This window comes from Bidens hawaiensis, unplaced genomic scaffold, assembly GCF_021521415.1.
Source record: "Bidens hawaiensis isolate Kalapana, Puna unplaced genomic scaffold, B.hawaiensis_p1.1 tig00022689_1, whole genome shotgun sequence".
NCBI classification, from domain to species: domain Eukaryota; kingdom Viridiplantae; phylum Streptophyta; class Magnoliopsida; order Asterales; family Asteraceae; genus Bidens; species Bidens hawaiensis.
This window is the reverse complement of record NW_027493544.1, coordinates 121,689-140,353: the sequence shown is the minus strand read 5'-3', so window position 1 is coordinate 140,353 and position 18,665 is coordinate 121,689. Positions and strand designations below refer to the sequence as shown.

The 18,665-nt window shown below is 36.2% G+C and overlaps 2 protein-coding genes across 3 annotated transcripts; both read right to left on the bottom strand.

Moving 5' to 3' along the window:
• Positions 1–5,536: 5,536 nt before the first annotated feature.
• LOC143566085 (uncharacterized) lies at positions 5,537–6,763 on the bottom strand. The gene is made up of 3 exons (XM_077052869.1): positions 6,434–6,763; positions 5,951–6,014; positions 5,537–5,871 (listed from the first exon to the last, which is right to left on the bottom strand). Exons 1-3 carry the CDS (start codon positions 6,761–6,763, stop codon positions 5,702–5,704), a joined length of 564 nt encoding a protein of 187 aa, XP_076908984.1. The 3' UTR covers positions 5,537–5,701.
• A 2,989-nt stretch (positions 6,764–9,752) lies between these two features.
• LOC143566071 (potassium transporter 2-like) lies at positions 9,753–14,353 on the bottom strand. Of its 2 annotated transcripts, none has more exons than XM_077052857.1 (9): positions 14,273–14,353; positions 13,907–14,141; positions 13,091–13,336; positions 12,962–13,015; positions 12,622–12,882; positions 12,287–12,339; positions 11,550–11,667; positions 11,209–11,463; positions 9,753–10,861 (listed from the first exon to the last, which is right to left on the bottom strand). In XM_077052857.1, the coding sequence occupies exons 1-9, from the start codon at positions 14,309–14,311 to the stop codon at positions 9,753–9,755; spliced, it is 2,370 nt and encodes a 789-aa protein (XP_076908972.1). In that variant the 5' UTR covers positions 14,312–14,353. The 2 variants fall into 2 exon arrangements, with proteins under 2 accessions (XP_076908972.1, XP_076908973.1); XM_077052858.1 differs by having other exon boundaries at positions 13,907–14,138; positions 14,273–14,343.
• Positions 14,354–18,665: the final 4,312 nt, after the last annotated feature.

Genomic DNA, 18,665 nt, shown 5'->3' with positions numbered 1-18,665 from the left:
GTGAGCACTGGCAGTCTTGTCTCTTAGAGTTGGTCCCGATCAGATTACACCCTTGTTGAAAACCAGACATACACATGTTGCGCGCAGATTTATTGTTATCTATGTATTGTATTAAACTTGATTCCTCACCAACACGCAAGTGTTTGACGTTTATTTTAACACATGTTCAGGTTTGCAGTAGCTGTTTTGGAGCTTGTGGACACATAGGACGTTTTTACTTTTGGACCTAGATTAAAATGTATCAAGACAAGTTAATGTTGTTTGAATGTTATAATTTATAATATATTGATTTATGTTTGATTTATGTTCTTTATTTTCCCCGCTGCGCGTGCGCGATAAAATGTGTATTAATAAATATTGACACCAATAGTGTCACGAGTAATGAAACAATATGTGGCGCCCCGATGTATAATCCGCCTTTGGTCGGGGTGTTACACTCTGTTCATCCCGGTGCGGATAAAATGTATTTCGATCTTCGTTCTACCTTTTGGTGGTCGGGTATGAAGAAAGACGTAGCAACGTACGTTTCGAAATGTCTTAATTGCTCTAAAGTCAAAGCCAAACATCAAAAACCCTTTGGGTTACTCGAGCAACAACCGATTCCTATATGGAAATGGGAAGACATTGCTATGGACTTTATAATTAAACTACCCACTACTCAAAAAGGCAACGATAGCATTTGGGTGATTATTGACCGATTAACCAAGTCCGCTCACTTTATTCCAATTCGAGAAAAATACTCCGTTAAGCAACTTGCCCAAATCTACGTTCGCGAAATCGTGTGTCGCCACGGTTTACCTTTGGCTATCATCTCCGATCGCGATGCTCAATTCACGTCTCATTTTTGGCGATCACTTCAAGAAACCTTGGGAACTCGTCTTTATCTTAGCACTGCTTATCATCCTCAAACGGATGGACAATCCGAACGTACGATTCAAACACTTGAGGACTTTGAGCGTGTGTACTAGATTTCGGTGGGAATTGGGATTCTCACATTCCTTACATTGAATTCTCTTACAATAACAGTTTCCATTCTAGCATCGGTATGCCTCCTTTCGAGGTTCTCTACGGTCGCAAATGTCGTTCCCTGATTAGTTGGAACGAAATCGGTGAAGCTCAAATTACCGGACCTGAAATGGTCCAAGAAGCCACCGACCGTATTGACCAAATCCACAAGAACCTACTTGCCGTTAGAAGTCGACAAAATAGCTAAGCCGACAAACGGCGAAAACCGATCGAATTCAACGTCGACGATCTCGTCCTTCTCAAGGTATCCCCTTGGAAAGGAGTTGTTCGTTTTGAAAAGAAAGGAAAACTAGCTCCCCGTTTCGTAGGCCCATTCAAGATTCTTGAGCGAGTCGTAAAAGTAGCATACCGACTCGAATTACTGGAAGAACTCATCGGTGTTCATCCGACCTTTCATGTTTCAAATCTCAAGAATTGCTTAGCCGAAGGTAATCTCCATATACCTCTCGACGAAGTACATGTCAATGAATCAATGATCATGGTTGAACGACCCGTTGAAATCATGGACCGCAACGAAAAGAAAACCAAGCGAAGTCGCATCAAGTTAGTTAAAGTTCGATGGGAATCACGGCGTGGCGCGGAGTTTACATGGAAACGAGAAGACTCGATGAAGGAAAGTATCCACATTTGTTTACATCATCTTAATTTCGGGATGAAATTTCCAAAAGTAGGGGATACTGTGACATTTGTCAATTTCGGGTTATTTTATACTTGTATTCTTAATGTAAACCCGACTCGTTTTGTATCCCGAACCTTTCGATATTATCAAAATGATGAATTTTATGTTATATATTTGTTTTATAGTTGTCGGATCTTAAAAAACACCCTTTTCGGTTCTTAAAATGCCCCGAAAACGCTCAAAACGAACTCCAGGAACTAAAACTATCAAAATGAAGACTTGAAATACCCATTTGTAGTTTGTTCTTTCTTGGGTCTATAACCTACCCATTTTCATGAAACACCCTTTATGAAATACCCATTAAACTTACCTTATATATACATACCCATCTTCTTCATTTGTGCTTGCTCATTTCCTCATTTCTCTCTCAAATTCTTAAATTCTAAGGTTGTTCTTCATAGTTTGACTCTCAAGGTCAAACTAAGCTAATCTTTCATTTTAATTAACTTCTCGATACTTAAAGCTTGATGTTACAACATATATATAATATACACTCCTTGTTTACCTTCGGTCTTTCATTTCTCCGGTCTCGGCCAGTTGAAATGTCATGCTAGTAAGGCAAGGTTACATGGAGGACTTTGTAGTCCTTGTTTATATAGTTAACAAATCTAACAATATAACGTGTTATACTTGCTTAACTTCTGCATATTTTAGTTTATTGTTCATATTTGTCAAGTTTCATGGTATTGGGTATGTGGTGACTAGCCTCGGTTTCATCCCGAGTTGAGAACCGAACCAAAACCAAACTTTCATTTAAAAGCTTTATTGTTAACTTTTTGAATGTAAAACTTGAGTATTATTATTTATAAGTTATTTTACAAGTTCCATGGTAATTGGGTATGTGGTAACCATCCTCGGTCTTATTCCGAGTCAAAGACCGAACCAAAAACCGAACTAAACCGAGTTCACTCGCTTAAGACTCACAAGTGTGTTTTTAGCCACCAAAACTCATATTTTTCTTCAAGATTATATTTTAAATCAATTTTAGTTAATTTCTAAACATACTTGGCATGTTAGTAACCAACTTGATCTTATAACAAGTTCGGACCGATAAAGTCGTATATTCGCTTAACGAACGTTAAGGTTCTTCACAATAGAACTACATACTTGGTTAAGTCTATTTTGATTTTATTGAGTTATCTCATAACATTTATTATTTTGGGAAGTTAACTTTGAGTTTGGTCAATTATCAAGTCTCGAACCGACAAACCCGAACACTTGTTTAAACCTCGTTTTGGTATTCTTATAACCAAGGGTTTTGCAATATTGCATTTTAACCCACGTTATTACTTAACATAGGTTAAGTAAAAAAAGGAAAAAAAAAGTAATGAATAGAATACCGAGACCCGGTTTCGAGTAAACTTATTTTACAAAACTCGTTTCTTTAATTTCTCAAATATTTACATTTTAAATCCTAAACTTTATTTATTTACTTTATTTGTCATGTATTTTATTTTAAACCCTTCCAATACTACCTACTAACACAAGACCCGTTTAATATAGGTCTTGCTCGTTAAATCAATCTCTCCGATTATTCACGACACTATCTTTCAAGTTACTTGTTAATGTGAGTACTTTTTCATCCCCCGTTTTCCATCTTTCGTTTTGGGGGTGGCATTGCATACTTATTCAAATTCAAATGATTTATACTTGAGTCTTAAACCACAACACTTATTGTATATGTTTACTTAAATAAATGCTCGATTTGGTGTTATATGCTTTACATGATTATGTGCAAATTCTTGAATGCTAAAGCGGGTAGCCTCTTGAATGCTAAGGCGGGTAGCCTCATCAAAGTATAATCATACGTTAATTCCGAGTATATATGGTATCCCCATATAGAAAGGTGTCGTCAATGTATTCTTATTGACGATTTCATTATTGTCGTCAATGTATTCTTATTGACGGTTCATCAATGTATTCCTATTGACGGTTTTATTATCTAAATTGTTGCTATTGTTTATTGTTTTCATATACTAGTTGTGGATTTCATACTATATACTTATTGTCCAAAACTATGAAAATTGCTCACCAACCTTTGTGTTGACAAACTCTATTTTATGCAATGTTACAGGTTTGATGTTAGCTTGATTGGATTACTTGAAGAAACTTATCATCTTGGCTTTAGGATGTTAGAAAATAAAAGAATTATTTGTTTATCTATCTATTTGGAATTTTGTATGAACAATTGTTGTGATAATGATATGGATTTAAATGAGTTGTTTAAATATTGTAACTTTATAGTGTCGTTGTGCAATGAGCAATCATGTCGCGCCTCGACGTTTCCGCCTTCATTGGTCGGGCTGTGACAACTTGAGTATACTTGCATTACATATTTGATCTCTAAATTTAAAATTACATGGCCATTACCGTTTACAAACCAAATCTTTAATATAAAACTAATTTATCTCTTTTCCATCTACCCAACCCAATTAAACCAAATTTTTCACACTCATTAGCAATCTAACCTTCATTATTTTTTATTAAATAAATATAATTTATACTTGTTATTTTTTTATTAAAACTGACTATAAATATAAAAAATAATTTCTTTATCCAAAAAATCTTATGAACCAATAAAAAATTGACAAGTGTCGGATAATATAAATCGATTATGATTAATATTTATTTTATATTAAAAGGTACATATATTTTTATAAACTTTGTTTTTAATAAAATTTATATCAGTGTATTAAAAAAAAAGAATAAGAATGTGCTTTTAGATTTTTTTAAAAATTTAACTATTAAAAGCGACTAGAAAAAGACAATATTAGAGTTAAAATTAATATAAATAAATGTTAATCATTATCGATTTATATTATCCGACACTTGTCAATTTTCTATCGGTTCATAAGATTGTTTATGCAAATGATGAATTTTCATGCCTTTTTAATTTTTTTTTTTCCACAAACAGTGAGAAACCATAAGGTGTTCACCAATGAGAATGGTTTCAGTGTTTACGAGCGGACAACACAAGTGGTCCATGATGCTGGCAGACATTGAAAAATCTGTTGAATGATGACTGAGCACTCTTAATTATTAAAGTTTAATATTAGATTAATTGGGAATTTGATCCACGCATAACATGAAAAAGCAAAGTCCCCATTCCTAAAAAAAATAATAATAAATTCTTCTCTTATTGACTTCAAGAGTAAAGGATAGACAGTAGACAAACTGACAAAGATAAGTTAGTTTTATCCCATTTTTTCTTTTGGAGTTGTTACAAAGGGTGTTAAAAAGTCTATTGTGCGACAAAAGGAATTGCTACAAAGTGAATGTTATGAATTCTCTTGTATGCAAGTGGAGTGGCCTCCCAGTGAGGTAAGGACACGATAAAAAGTTGTAGGAAAAACGTAATCTAATAGATTTAAACTTCACGTGTATATTAGTATGCTATTTGCAAGTAAAAAGGTATGAAAATTCAAATGGTTATGGCAAAAAAATCACACTTGCAGTCATGGTCGGTTTTGATAATCGTAGCTTACAAAGATGTAAGAGTTGTTGATATGATGCTCACAACTAAATTATAACTTTTTAACTTAGAATTTTTTTTTACATGCCTTCAACTACTACGTTGACGGTAATTTGGGGTTTCAAAATACAAGAAAATGATAACACTAGCTAACGCATTAATTTAAAAAAAAAAGTTGTAGTTGGAAATCAAAGGACTTCTAGCTCCACTCTACTCCCATCCATGGATCATATTTCAGTCAGTGAAAAGTTTTTGGTGCTCTCATCATAACATCTTTTCACTTTTTGGTGCTCTCATCATAACATCACATTGAGGACAAAACCCCTCTGGCCTTGGCTAACATTTATAATTAATATAGTTGTAAACACAAATCTGTACTGAATATAAGGAAAAACCCGAAACACTACTGTTTTAGGCACCCTTGAATTAAACTACAAGGTTATAAACACGATTAACAATCATGTAATATTCAAGATGTATATATACTATTGATTTTCCAATCGCAACAACCAAAGTTTATATCTTTAACCAGAAAATAGCCTAGTAAAAAAATTTCCAGATTTAGCCTTTTCCAAACATGCCACGTGAACATATCTTCCAGCCTTGTCCACTTGTCTTGGCTCACCCCTTGTGTCTTTCTTGCACACTTTACATGTCTTGTCCACCCACCCTTCTTCAACATATGCACCATCCACTAAACAAAACACAAAATCAAGATAAGGGTAAAATAGGTAATTCCTAGTTTCATGACCCTAAAGTATAGGGTAACTTACCTTCAACATATGACTTGAAGAAATCTTTATAAGTCCCTCCAATCTTCCTCCTAAGAGCCCCATACTACAAACACAAACCATTTGATGCATTAAAATTTACGAGATTTGTCTATTTGGTTTACATAATTTGTTGAAATTATAATATGAATTCAATGGATGATACTGTCATATTGACATGTTTTGGGCTCATTTTGTAACCCTTTTGAAGGTCATCTGCCTAACAGTTAGCACAAGCTGTATTTTACCCGACCCTATCAGTTTGCAGGGTATTGGTGGAATCCCGTGACTTTTATTGTAATAAATTCTCATGGATACCAAAGGGTGTTATGGGTTTGTAAACAACCCGATTCACGAAAACCAATACCCATCCAATTGGACCAAAAACAAAAAGAACCCATAACAAAACCGACATCCGATTTAAGAAATCTAAAAACCAAAAACCACTAGAATCTAGACAAACGAATCGTGCCAAGAATAAAGTACCTGTTCTCTGCTCATTCTTTCTCCGGATTGAGTTGCTGACCTAGCATCTTCAATAAGCTGTGCATCTTCAGCTGATCTTACTTGAGCAAAATCCAGAGCTTCTGTCACACTTTCAAACAGATTCTGCTTTCTTTTCTTGGGCTTTTCTTCTTCTTCTTCTTCATCATCATCATCATCATCTTTGTAACCTTTCTCTGTCTTTGATGCAACAACTTTGAATTTGTTATAAGAATTTAGTAGGGTGAGGTTTTGTTTTTGTTTTGACAAGGTGAAGCTAGAACCAGCAAAAGCAGCAGGTGATATGGGAACTGCCCTTAGCCCCATTCCCATGCTTATAATGCTTTTACTCTTTGGTGATATGTGAAGTTTGAAACCAAATTCCCACACAAATGCCCTTTTTATACTTTACTTTCTATCCAACTGTTTAATTGATGGTGTACAACTGGTTTGAATATTATTTTTAGGAAAATGCCAAAATAGTTTTTTACCATAAGTTAAGAGTTAGTAATTGTACGTGTTAATGTAAATCGCATTTTATACATTATAACTAATTTTAAGCAGGAAAAGAAAAACGGTTACATAGCTGCACTAGGGGTATTATTATTCTTATTAACTAATAAAATTATTTTAAATTTAAATACTATTTAATATTGATCATCTATTTAAAATTTATTAAAAGTTAATGTTAATAATGAAAATTTGTAATTACCTTTTAATTTGTTTGTTGCGTATTATTTTGGGTGGAGATGATGCAACTGGAAAGTGGAAACTTTTGGTGGTTATGATATTCTTGAGAGAATGTGACCATCCAAAGGTTGCCACGTGTCACTTAATAACACATGGTTTATGAGATGCTACGTGGCCCTTTGGCTGACTGTTGAAATTGAGAGGAGCATTTTTGTTTGTCCTTTGTTGTACTTGTAAGCTCCGCTTGACTGCTTGAGGATTTGGATTCCCAAATGCATATATGCAATAGTGTATTGTAACATGTGCCTTGATACTTGTACATTTGTATTCACCTGGTGGTTTACTTTCTGTTGGTCCGTTCCAGACAAATCTACACCACTTCAACAACGTAGATTCTTATGAAACAAACTAAAATATAACATCTAAATAGACTGAATACACTAAAACCTCAATAAATTAATACTCTGGCAAATTTATAATTTTGATAAAATTAATAGTTTGTCCACTCCCACCTTCGTACCAGTGTAAAATCAGACCTCAATTGATAAAATAGTAAGAATGATTTTTTTGAAGTTCAAGTGTGTGTATATTTTTCCAACGAAACTATAAATTAATAATTATTAAAAGATTTCAAATTCTAATTTTGTTTAGTAAAATGAATCTACAGTCACATGTTTTTTTTTTTGTTGAACTTCAAATTATATTGAGTTCATCATTAACTCTCCTCATTCCACTTAAGAGCTGTGGCATTATCTTCTCGTATTGCAACAAACAGTTGTGAAAAGTTATTGTCGCTTGCAACTTGTTTTTGTAATTTTTTTTCCTTTTTACTTAATCAAAAACAATGAACCTGTCAAATTCAATTAATTAATTTGTGGATGTGCATTGTACTTGGAAATTAAAAGGTTATACGTAAAACCTATTTAAATTAATAAATAAATTATCAAATTATTGATATAATAATATCTCGTTAAATTAATAAAATATCTCGGTCCAACATTATTAATTTATAAAATTTTTATTGTTTTCAATTAACTTAATAAAAATTTATTATAACAAGTTTTATATTTTAATCGTAAACTCGTAATTATAAATATGTATAAATAACCTGATTATAAAAAACAAACATCACTCAACTTTTGTATTATTTAAAAACACAATATTATTTATCAAAAAAACTTTGTTGTTCATTATGACAAACTAAATGAGTCAGGTGGGTTATGTGACGCGATTTCAGTCGGCATCAGTTCAAAGCAAAATGAGCTCGGATCAATACATATCGTTTAAAAAAAGTATCAAGAAGTTTCAAGTCCAAACGGCATCTAGTCGAGGGTTGAAATGGGTTGGTTAGAAAAAACATACCATAATAGATTCACCATCTATACTTTTCGTGGTGGCTAGTGGCGATGATTATGAGGTGATGTTGGGGTGGTGGTGGTGGCGACAATGATGGCAGAGACGGTGCGAGGGTGGTGTTGGTGGGGTAACAGGTGGCAGGTGTATCAATGGTTACGTCGGCGACGAGTCAGTGGAAACGGCGATTGGTCAGAGACAACCAATGTGTGGAGACAAACAAGTCATGAAAACAACCAATGATTATGAATAACGCTAACATATTTGAAAATTTTTAAGTTCGCAATTTTTTGTAATAGTTGACCCCAAAAATCCGTTAAACTAATAGAGGGTGTTTTTATTTGTCATATGGTACTGGGCCCTACGAAAATACCTCTCTTTCCTCATATCTTTCTCCTCTTTCCTTCACTCCCTCACAGACTAATTATTGGAGTATTCTTTCACAGCACATCATCTCTTATTCATGCAGATCATCGTCTACTTGGCTTTTACTAAATAAATTATACAAATTATTTTTGTCGAAGTCTAATTTGACTTTTTCTAAATAAATTATACAATTTATTTTTATCCAAACCAGCCACGTCACTTGTATAAGATTTAGGCGGTGTTTGTTTTTTATCTGAAGATCTTACCGGTCTCTTACGTCTGTGTCGCGCAGACCTTTAGGCTTGCAGACTGTTTTTCTGAAGACATTACATTAAAAAACGTCTCTACGCCCTCTTATCCTAGAAGACATGGACCTTCCTCTTCTCACATATTCTAACATCTTCCATCTTTTTTCATTCATCAGCTCTCTCAAACCCTAGACAACCCCTTCTTAAACCCGAGACAAATTAAATATGGTTATTTAGTTTGGGGTTTTTCAATTCCATTAAAAATTTTTGTTTTATTTTATCAGTGTGCAGACGTTAAAAAACAAACAGTCTTCTCCTTGCAGACTGCAGAGATTTGGTCCACCTCTTCTGCTACAGATGCCTGCAGATGTGGTCTGCAGACTGCAAACATTTTACCTCTTTAAAAACAAACAGCACCTTAGTGAAAAGAAAAGCTAAGGCGTGGATTCTTCTAAATAAATATAGTGTTTTTAGTGTAATTATAGAGATGAGGATAAGGGCCAAGTTGAAACATATGAATATATGGATATAGGGTAGGAAACAGGCCTTCTACAAGTTATCAAAGCAAAATTTAAGCTCTTTTTAGCTCAAACCTTGTAAGAGCCTTCTATTAACATCAACTCAAAAGCTAGTTCCATACCATATATAGTAACCATAAGTTACTTTTATACAACATAAACCATACCAACTTCCAACAATGACACCGGAGGCACCTTCAACACCACATCCGGTCCCCGACAGTTCCGCCTCAGAAAATTATACCTGACATTAATCGCCAGCCTCTTCCAAACCGAAGACCCCTGTCTCGCTTTCACATGTGAGTGACCCAGTATAAACGCGGTCCCACTTTGCTGAGCATCCAATAAATCTTGAACCTCTTCCTTCATTCGCAACTCTTCTGCCCCGCCACAAATATCATCATCGATCGCAAATGTCACGTGCCTTCTTTTAATTGGCTGCTTCATTTCCATTTCCACGTCATCGATGATGTCAGCAACACTCTCAACAGTCTGAAAACTACCTGATACACCAACTTGCTGCAAACTATCCTCATATTCAAAAGAGTTTGAGTTCCCGATTACCGCAAGCCGACACTCTCCTGGTGACCGAGCCGACTCATCTTCGTGGCCTGGGACGGTGCTCGGTTCCGGTTCGGGGTGGGTCCAATCATAACGGATGAAATCAGCGATCCGGTTCACGAGTTCCGACTCAAACGAATCAACATCCTGATGCACGTCTCGGTACCCGTACCGTACAATACATCTATACGACCGAAGACTAGCGGGGCCCACACGACCAATGAGATACCTCTCGGCTGGCGGAATGAATGGGACAGGTACAAATTTCACACACACGAACACCAAGATACGGTGAAACTCAGGCAGATTGGTCACAAACCGTGAGAAGTTAGCCGGGATGCCCGAGGTGAGATCTGTGAACACGAGCCCGATACCAGGGACCCGAGAGATACCCAAACTCGGGCCCAAAGCTAGTAGCCATTCTAACGAGACCTTATTTTGAAGGTCGTATTCATACTTTTTGGTCGTCACGTAATGCCAAACGAACGTTATCGTCACTAGAATAAGCGCGTAGAGAATCGGGAGCCACGCACCTTCACGGAATTTGACCAAAGAAGCTGAGAAATATAATAACTCTATCGACCCGAAAAAGAGCAAAAAGCAAAGGGCTAAAATTGGCGGTTTGTTCCAACAAATAACAATTACTAATGATGTTAAGCACGTTGTAACCATCATTACAGCCATAACCGCTAGTCCTGCAAAAAAGTCAACAAACGCAACTATTACAACTCGGTTATTTTTCTTTACTCGACCCGTTTGAGATAAAACACAGCTCAAATCAATAATTTTATAAGCGAATGAGTCAAAAAACCACCTCAACTCTAGACTTTGACTTTTGAGGTCAAACCTATTATTTTTCAAATTCAAATTACATTCATTTTTTCATAAATTTGACATCAAGTTGTTAACTTTTATAATACCTGTATTAAAGTTGAATACTGTAAAGCAAAATTCTCTCAAAAACTTGATAAATTTGCATAAATTATGAATTCAAAAGGTAGTAAATTTGACTGAATAGGAAGAAAAAATATTTTTCACTGACCTGATGCGTTTCCCATATGTTTGGTGTCTCTGAACCCAATAGTGACAACAATGCATAGGATCATGAGAATCCAGTTGACTTCCGGGATGTAAATCTGACCGTGTTTTTTGTCAGATGTGTGAACAACCTTAACTCTTGGAAAACAACCAAGTGATTGACTTTGGTTAATGATTGAGAATGTTCCACTAATGATCGCTTGGCTCCCGACTACGGATGCAAGAATGGCTATAATGAGCACGGGCCACCTTACACTTGCTGCATATGTTTCAATATCATGTTATTATATATAAGCAATTATTATACAAAAATAACAAAACTTATGACCTCAGAAAGAAGAATACCTGGTACTGAGACATAGTAACTAATGTCGTGTGCAATTTGATGATGTTTTGATAAATAAGCGGCTTGCCCCATGTAGCCTAGGATTAGTGCAGGATAAACAAGGAAAGTGAAGGCAATCTGCAAACATAACAGTGAATAAACAACATAAATCCCAGTCCCAAATGATGCAAACGAACTGGACGATGCATATTCATGTGCGTTTGTTTAACTTTAACCGAATAAACGATGGATCACGACAACTAAACAAATGCATTTTTCTTGCTCGTGTTCTTTCATTAAGAAAATTCACGTGTTTGTGTTCGTTTATGTTTGTTTATTAACTTTATAATCGAACGGGCCACAAACCTAAATGAACAAACATAACTGAACACATATGAAGCAGCATATTTGAGCAACCAACAAATAAGTAAACGTGAACATCTACCTGGCAGGCCTAAAAGTTTAATAAAACTACACTACATTGTAACAATTCATATTTAATTTCATAAAATTAGACTAGACTGTAGTGAACCTAAACTTTTTTTATTGAATATATAAACAAATGAACATAAGAGAATGTAAACGAATGTTAACACATTCTTTTTACTAAATGAACAATTTTGTTCATGTTTGTGTAATGAATAAACAAGCATAGCCGAACTTCATGTCAAACGGTTCATTGAACGTCAGTTCGTTTACATGTCTAGATGCCAGAAATGCCAAATAAAAAATCACTAACACAAGAATCTTAAGGTACCTGAATTGCAGCATACGAGAAATGACCAAGGTCGGCAAACATGGCTTCCGAGCCTGCAAGCAAAGTTAATAAGTTATCCCAATTCCCAACATGGTATTTTGACTTTGACCTTTTCAATTCAAAGTTGGTATATATTTTTCTTTAAAAATGTAGTATGTGTTAGTAGAGTAATTCGATTATCAAGAATCTTTGCTATCATCCGATCGACCCAGGGCTAGGGAGCCTCTTTCCACGTTAGGAAAAGCAAAATTATAACAAGTGGACGAAAATTTAAAATTTGAAATTATCATATTTTACTTCATAAGCCAAAAGACACATAGTTGATGAAATTTTACCAGTAATGCATAATAAAATGCCTCCTAAAGACATCCATCCTCGTTTTTTTGTCTTCTTTAAAAATTTATACATGTAATAGGGCGAAAGAGCTTTGTAAACATATGGGTCCCAGTAGAGTATATTGCATAACCCGAGACCACTGATGCATAGCAGCCATAACAGCACAATTGGCACAAAAATAAAGCCAATTTTATGTGAGCCATAATGTTGTATTGCAAATAAGCACACTAATATGAAGCAGGTAATCGGAATCACAGCATCTGTAAATTAAAAAAAATATACATTTTTTAGAATATGGTTTCAAACACAATTATAGTGTATTAATAATTTAACACTCACATTCATGGTGCGCTTTGGACATTGATAGCTCGAGCCCAGAAACAGCAGAAAAAACTGAAATTTTGAACAAAATTTGTTAATGATGCAAATATTAAATGAGAGATTTCATAAGTTAGGAAAATGTTTTACCGGAAATAACAGGAGTGAGTAGTCCATCTCCAATTACCATACAAGTGCCAAGAAGGACTAAAATTAGTAAAGCTGTATGCAGACTTTTGTGCTTTTCTAGCAATTCTTTGAATTTTGACCCGTTTTCTCTTTTTGGAGGTTGCTCGAGCTTATATGTTGAGAGTGATTCATCAGCAGTTTGTCTGTTTGGTAGCAGGCTTACTCTAGCATGCCGACATATTAACGAATAAAGTGCAAATGTTCCACCTATAGATTCATCAATAACATGCTTCAATCTGGATTTCTGGAAATTAAATGTGGCGATTTACCAAAAAAAACAGGCTTGTCTAAAAAAACACTATCCAAACTGATGTGTTATACAGGCCATATAGCATTCCAAAAATGGTCATATGGGTCGTATGATGTAGTGTTAGCCAAATCATATGGCCCATATATGACAAAAATGATTGATGTGACCACCGACAAAGGCATATGGCTTGTATGACCATTTTTCACCCTATGACATCATATGACCCATATGATGTGACAAACACATTTGTATACAGATTTGGGGATGGTTTCTCTTTCGCCAGAAAAACCATTCTATTCAAAGTTCAAACTATACGACTTTCATAATTATACTTGACACTAGTTATTTATTAGAAAACTTAAGAACTTTGACAAAAAGTGTTTGGAGTTAATCCAATCCAACCCCGTACAGAAAGGTTACATGTTTTGACCACTTGTTTGACTTTTAGTTAATGTTCCCTAATAATGTCACTCCCTAATGGACTAATGGTTCAAAATGATAAGAACTGATAATAAGTTTAAGTTTACCTTCGCCATTATCGTCAGCTCGAAGAACGATGAACACGTATTTGAACAAAGGAACGAGAGTTAAAGTCCAGAAAACAAACGAAAGCACGCCGAAAATCTCTTCGTTTGTTTCCGAGTGATGAATGTCTTCTGCAAATGTGCTTTTATAAACATAAATTGGGGATATGCTGAGGTCACCATAGACAACACCAAGACTTTGATAAGCTAACACCAATGTTGTCCTCCAATTATCCTTCTAAACACAGTTCAACAAGCATATAATCAATTTCTTCATAATTTAGCATTTTTACAAAAGTTTGATAACAAAAACAAAAATCAATATTTTGCAATATACAAACCAATAATTCCAAAATCTGGTGGGCATACCTTAGAATTTCCCCAACATTTTTTGTCACCAAGATCCATCCTTTTCAGAAATCAAGATTCTCTTGAAATTGCCAATAATGAGCTAAATGTAGATCTTAACTGCAACAAAACACATTCAAATTTGCATTTTTCTTGAAGATAATTACTCAACCAAAAGGAACAACTACAACACTCAGGTGATTCTGTGATAGCAACCAAGAAACAGTGACCCACTTGATATAATACGTCTCAGGATTGATGAAAAGAGCTTAAAGGATCAAAATCTTGAAACCCCATCAACTATAAAGTGAAACATCAAATCAAAAGGTGTTCAAGCAGAAAGACCCCATGAAGCAAAATCGAATCAAAAAGATTGTCTTTTTGAAAAAGTAAATAAAAAAGTTGCAATTTTTTCAAGAAAACACTTTCTTGAATAAAGTAAGTCTCAATGTTGCAGAATATTTGACACAAATGGTGATTAAGATTTAACAATTAGTAGCAATAAAAACAAAAACAAGCACAACGAAAATAACGTGAGTCCAACAGAAAACTACTGCATTATCATCATGTACACAATTCAATGCAAGTTTCAAGGGCAAATTTGGTATTTACCTCTCACACACACATAAGACATACAGGGCATACACGTGGGTTAGTGACAGAATAAAAATACATACCAACCCACTAATGTGACAAAGCACCGAATAATAGTTAAATAGTTCATTAAAGTTTGTAGAAAGTTTGTAAGAAAATATATCCAAAAGGATACCACAACTCCCAATGTTGAAAAATAAAAACCTTCCCAACTAACACAAACACCAACACTCAAATATATTAGTAAAAAAGATTTTACTAATAAAATATTTTAGCAATAGCCAACACTAAAATATATTATTAACAGAATATTTCACTAGTAAAATATTTTGCAATGGGTATGGGATAATCTCAATCTCATGTCTTATATAAAAGTTTTACAGTCGTTGGATACATCATACATGTTACTTATTATTCATTCATCCAAAATGCAATCTTAGAAACAGCTAATAATTCGAGTTATAATATCAATTACACTTCTAACAATTCTATAATTGAAATAGTTTATGATTTTAAACACTTTAGTGTATCATTTTTTAATATTTTAATGTATTCTATTTAGATGCGAGTAAATTGGTTCATGTAATGAGTTACATATCACCTAACACTATACTCGTGTTAAACATGTAACCCATTACAAAATGGTACCCAAATACTTATCCTAAAATAAAGTAAAATGAAAGATTTGTTTAATCTTTAAAAATGTTAAAAAGTTGTTGGTTGGGACAAAATGTGGCTTGTTATATTTATATGGTTTTCAATGTGATATAAAACAAATTCTTTGGATCAGGTTTTTTAATCTTAAACAAGCATACTATTTGATAGAGATTTCTTCTCTAAGGCTGAGGGGTGTGGGGCGTAAACCTGGGCGCGAGAGCCCATCCGCTCGCGCCTCGGGGCGCTAACCCCACACCACCGGGGCGCGAGCGGGGCGCGAGCGCGGAAATCCAGGCAGGCGTGAGTGTGGTCGCGGGAGAAGAGAGAGAAAGAGCCGTTGGGCCCGCCCAAAAGAGCCGTTGGAGCTCCGATTTAAAAAAAAAAACCCCTTAAAACCTCTATATAATACCCCAAATTACTCCCATTTCAACCATATCAAAACACAATTTCACCTTACAAACCCTTATATAATATCCCAAACTCCTATATAATACCCAAAAATGTCTGGAAATTGGTACCCAAACCTAGATTCAGATTATATTGACGACGATTTATGGTCGTCACCAGACCAACCGATGTTTTATTCGGGCCCGCAAGAAACATCCGGCTTTCAACCATCCAACATACAACCGTCTCCAAACTTTGTTGTTCCAGAGACACAAGAATCACACGGTGATGCTACGGGAGCAAGAAGACGCGTCCACCGGAAAAAACAACTTGCAACGGACGTGCCGGGACCGGCTTCGACTCCGAGGACGAAACGGAAAACCACTCCGTGGTCATCGGATGAGAAGGAAGCCTTGTGTCGGGCTTGGATAGTCATTTCTGAGGATCGGCGTTGCGGTAATTGTTTTAACGTTTTTAAAAATGATTTTTAATAAAAAAGTTAAATAAAAAAGTTAACTGGAAATCTAATTTATTTATTCATTTTGCAGCCGACTACCAAAAAAGCAAGGTTTTTTGGACAAAGGTTAGGGAGACGTTCTATACGCTCGTTGGGAGTACAGAGCGAAACGCCGATATGATTTCACAGAGCGAAACGCCGATATGATTTCGGGTCGGTGGTCCGAAATCAGAAAATTTGTCGGCTTGTTTACTAATCTTTTCAACAGAAACGCCGGTCGTATGAGACCAAGTGGCAGTGATGATTTGGCGGTTTACAATTTCACTGTCGAAGAGTGGAGGCAGGAGTGTTTGCGGAGGTATGGGACGGTGAAGACGTGGGACGATTTAAAGTTGTGGGAGAGGTTGAAAAGGTGTTCCAAGTGGGTTGAGCTTGTGGCGCCGGACCATGATGCGGAAGTAGGGCCGAAACGGACTAAAACTAGTTCGTCTGGAGCGTATAGCACTTCCGCCGGGTCGGATTGCCGCGTTGGATTCGACCTAAACATTGCGGGGGAGGAAACGTCTTCACCGCCGAGGAGGCGGCCATTGGGACGGGACGCCAAGGGGAAAAAACCGGCTGAGGGGGGAGCCGTAAACATCGTCGATCTTGTTGAATCCCTCAATAAATTCAACAAAACCATGGAGGTGGTCTCTAATGACAAAAGGGAAAAAAGTCGAATGAGAGATTTGGACTTCCTTACAAGAGACTTCAGTAACCTAAATCCGGTCGATCAAATGCTGATGGAAAAGCAAAAGGAACGTATCCGAAAGAGGTTGATCGAAGAAGACCAAGCCGAAGAATAAGAATAATGTTTTTTTAGTACTTTATTTTTTATTTTATTTTTAGATATTAATGTGTTTTTTTTTAATGTGTGTTTTTTTTAATAATTTATGAGTTTTTTTAATAATACGTTTTTTGAATATATTTATAAAAAAATAAAAAAAAAATCCGCTGGAGCCCCTCCACACCAGGGCCAGGGGCTCCAGCGGGGGCTCCAACACCCCCCTTATCCAGTTTCTCTCTCTGCCACACGTCACAATATTATTGGCTGGAGCCCCCACTCGCGCCCCCGTTAGAGCCCCCCACACCCCTCAGCCTAAAATTCAATTGAACAAGAGGACTATAATTTAGAATAGCGTTTCCTATAAGGCTGAGGGGTGTGGAGCGTGAGAAAGGGCGCAAGAGGACAACCGCTCGCGCCCGCTGAGGGGTGTGGAGCGTGAGAAAGGGCGCAAGAGGACAACCGCTCGCGCCCCGGGGCGCGAGCACCACACCACCGAGGCGCGAGAGGGGCGCGAGCGCGGAAAAAGAGGCAGGCGCCAGGGGGTTCGCGGGACAGGTTGAGCGTGAGGGGCATGGGGAATGGTGAAAAGAGCCGTTTGAAAGCTTAATGAGCCGTTGGCTCTTAATTTTTAAAAAAAAAAAAAATTTCTACTCCTATATATTACCCATTTTATACAACACTTTAACACAACTTCACAAAACACCAAACTTACCCATTTCTTTATACAACACTTCCTATATATTACCCATTTCTTTCAAACTTTTTTAAAAAAACCTTCACAAAATCCTATATAATACCCCTAAATCAACCCATTTTTACCATATCAAACACAACTTCAATCTCCAAACAACCCATCGTCCCATTTTTTTTTTTAAAATAATGTCGTCGTACTCGTCTGATTCCGACTCCTCCGAAGAGGATGATTTGCTTCTTCATGTAGGGGGAGTTTTGACCGCAGCCGTGGTAAATCTCTTGCAAAATCAAGCCCATCAACCCCGACTCCCGAGGGTTAGAGCACCACCTCGTGATCGTGATCGATCGGGTGCTAACGATACTTTGATGAGGCATTATTTTAGCCCTCAACCGGTATACGCGGAGTCGGATTTTCGAACTCGTTTTCGAATGAGCAGACAATTGTTCACGCGTATAGCGAGTGATTTAGAGGCACGGTATCCCTTTTTCCAACAAAGGGAGGATGCTAGGGGTCTTCCCGGTTTTACCCCTCTTCAAAAATGCACGGCTGCTATCCGTCAACTAGCGTACGGCATCTCGTCGGACGCTTTGGATGAGTATTTACAGATGTCGAAAAGGGTTGCACGTGAATCCCTTCATTTTTTCTGCCAAGGTAAAAAACATTAATTTTACTTTTTATTAAATATTTATTACATTTTTTAATATATATTGTACGTAGGAGTCATATCGACTTACGCTCGGAGATATCTGCGTAAACCTGCAACGTATGACATCCAACGCATATATGAGGTGCACGCAGA

Bases quoted from the DNA above. Each gene is read 5' to 3' on its own strand.
- LOC143566085 (XM_077052869.1), bottom strand. From the start codon at position 6,763: ATGGGAATGGGGCTAAGGGCAGTTCCCATATCACCTGCTGCTTTTGCT. The intron at 6,015-6,433 runs GTACTTTATTCT...TTGTGTTTGTAG, and splicing joins AAAGAATGAGCAGAGAACAG to TATGGGGCTCTTAGGAGGAA. The intron at 5,872-5,950 runs GTAAGTTACCCT...TGTTTTGTTTAG, and splicing joins CTTCAAGTCATATGTTGAAG to TGGATGGTGCATATGTTGAA.
- LOC143566071 (XM_077052857.1), bottom strand. From the start codon at position 14,311: ATGGATCTTGGTGACAAAAAATGTTGGGGAAATTCTAAG. The intron at 14,142-14,272 runs GTATGCCCACCA...AACTGTGTTTAG, and splicing joins AATGTTGGGGAAATTCTAAG to AAGGATAATTGGAGGACAAC. The intron at 10,862-11,208 runs GTCAGTGAAAAA...ACTTTTTTGCAG, and splicing joins ACATATGGGAAACGCATCAG to GACTAGCGGTTATGGCTGTA.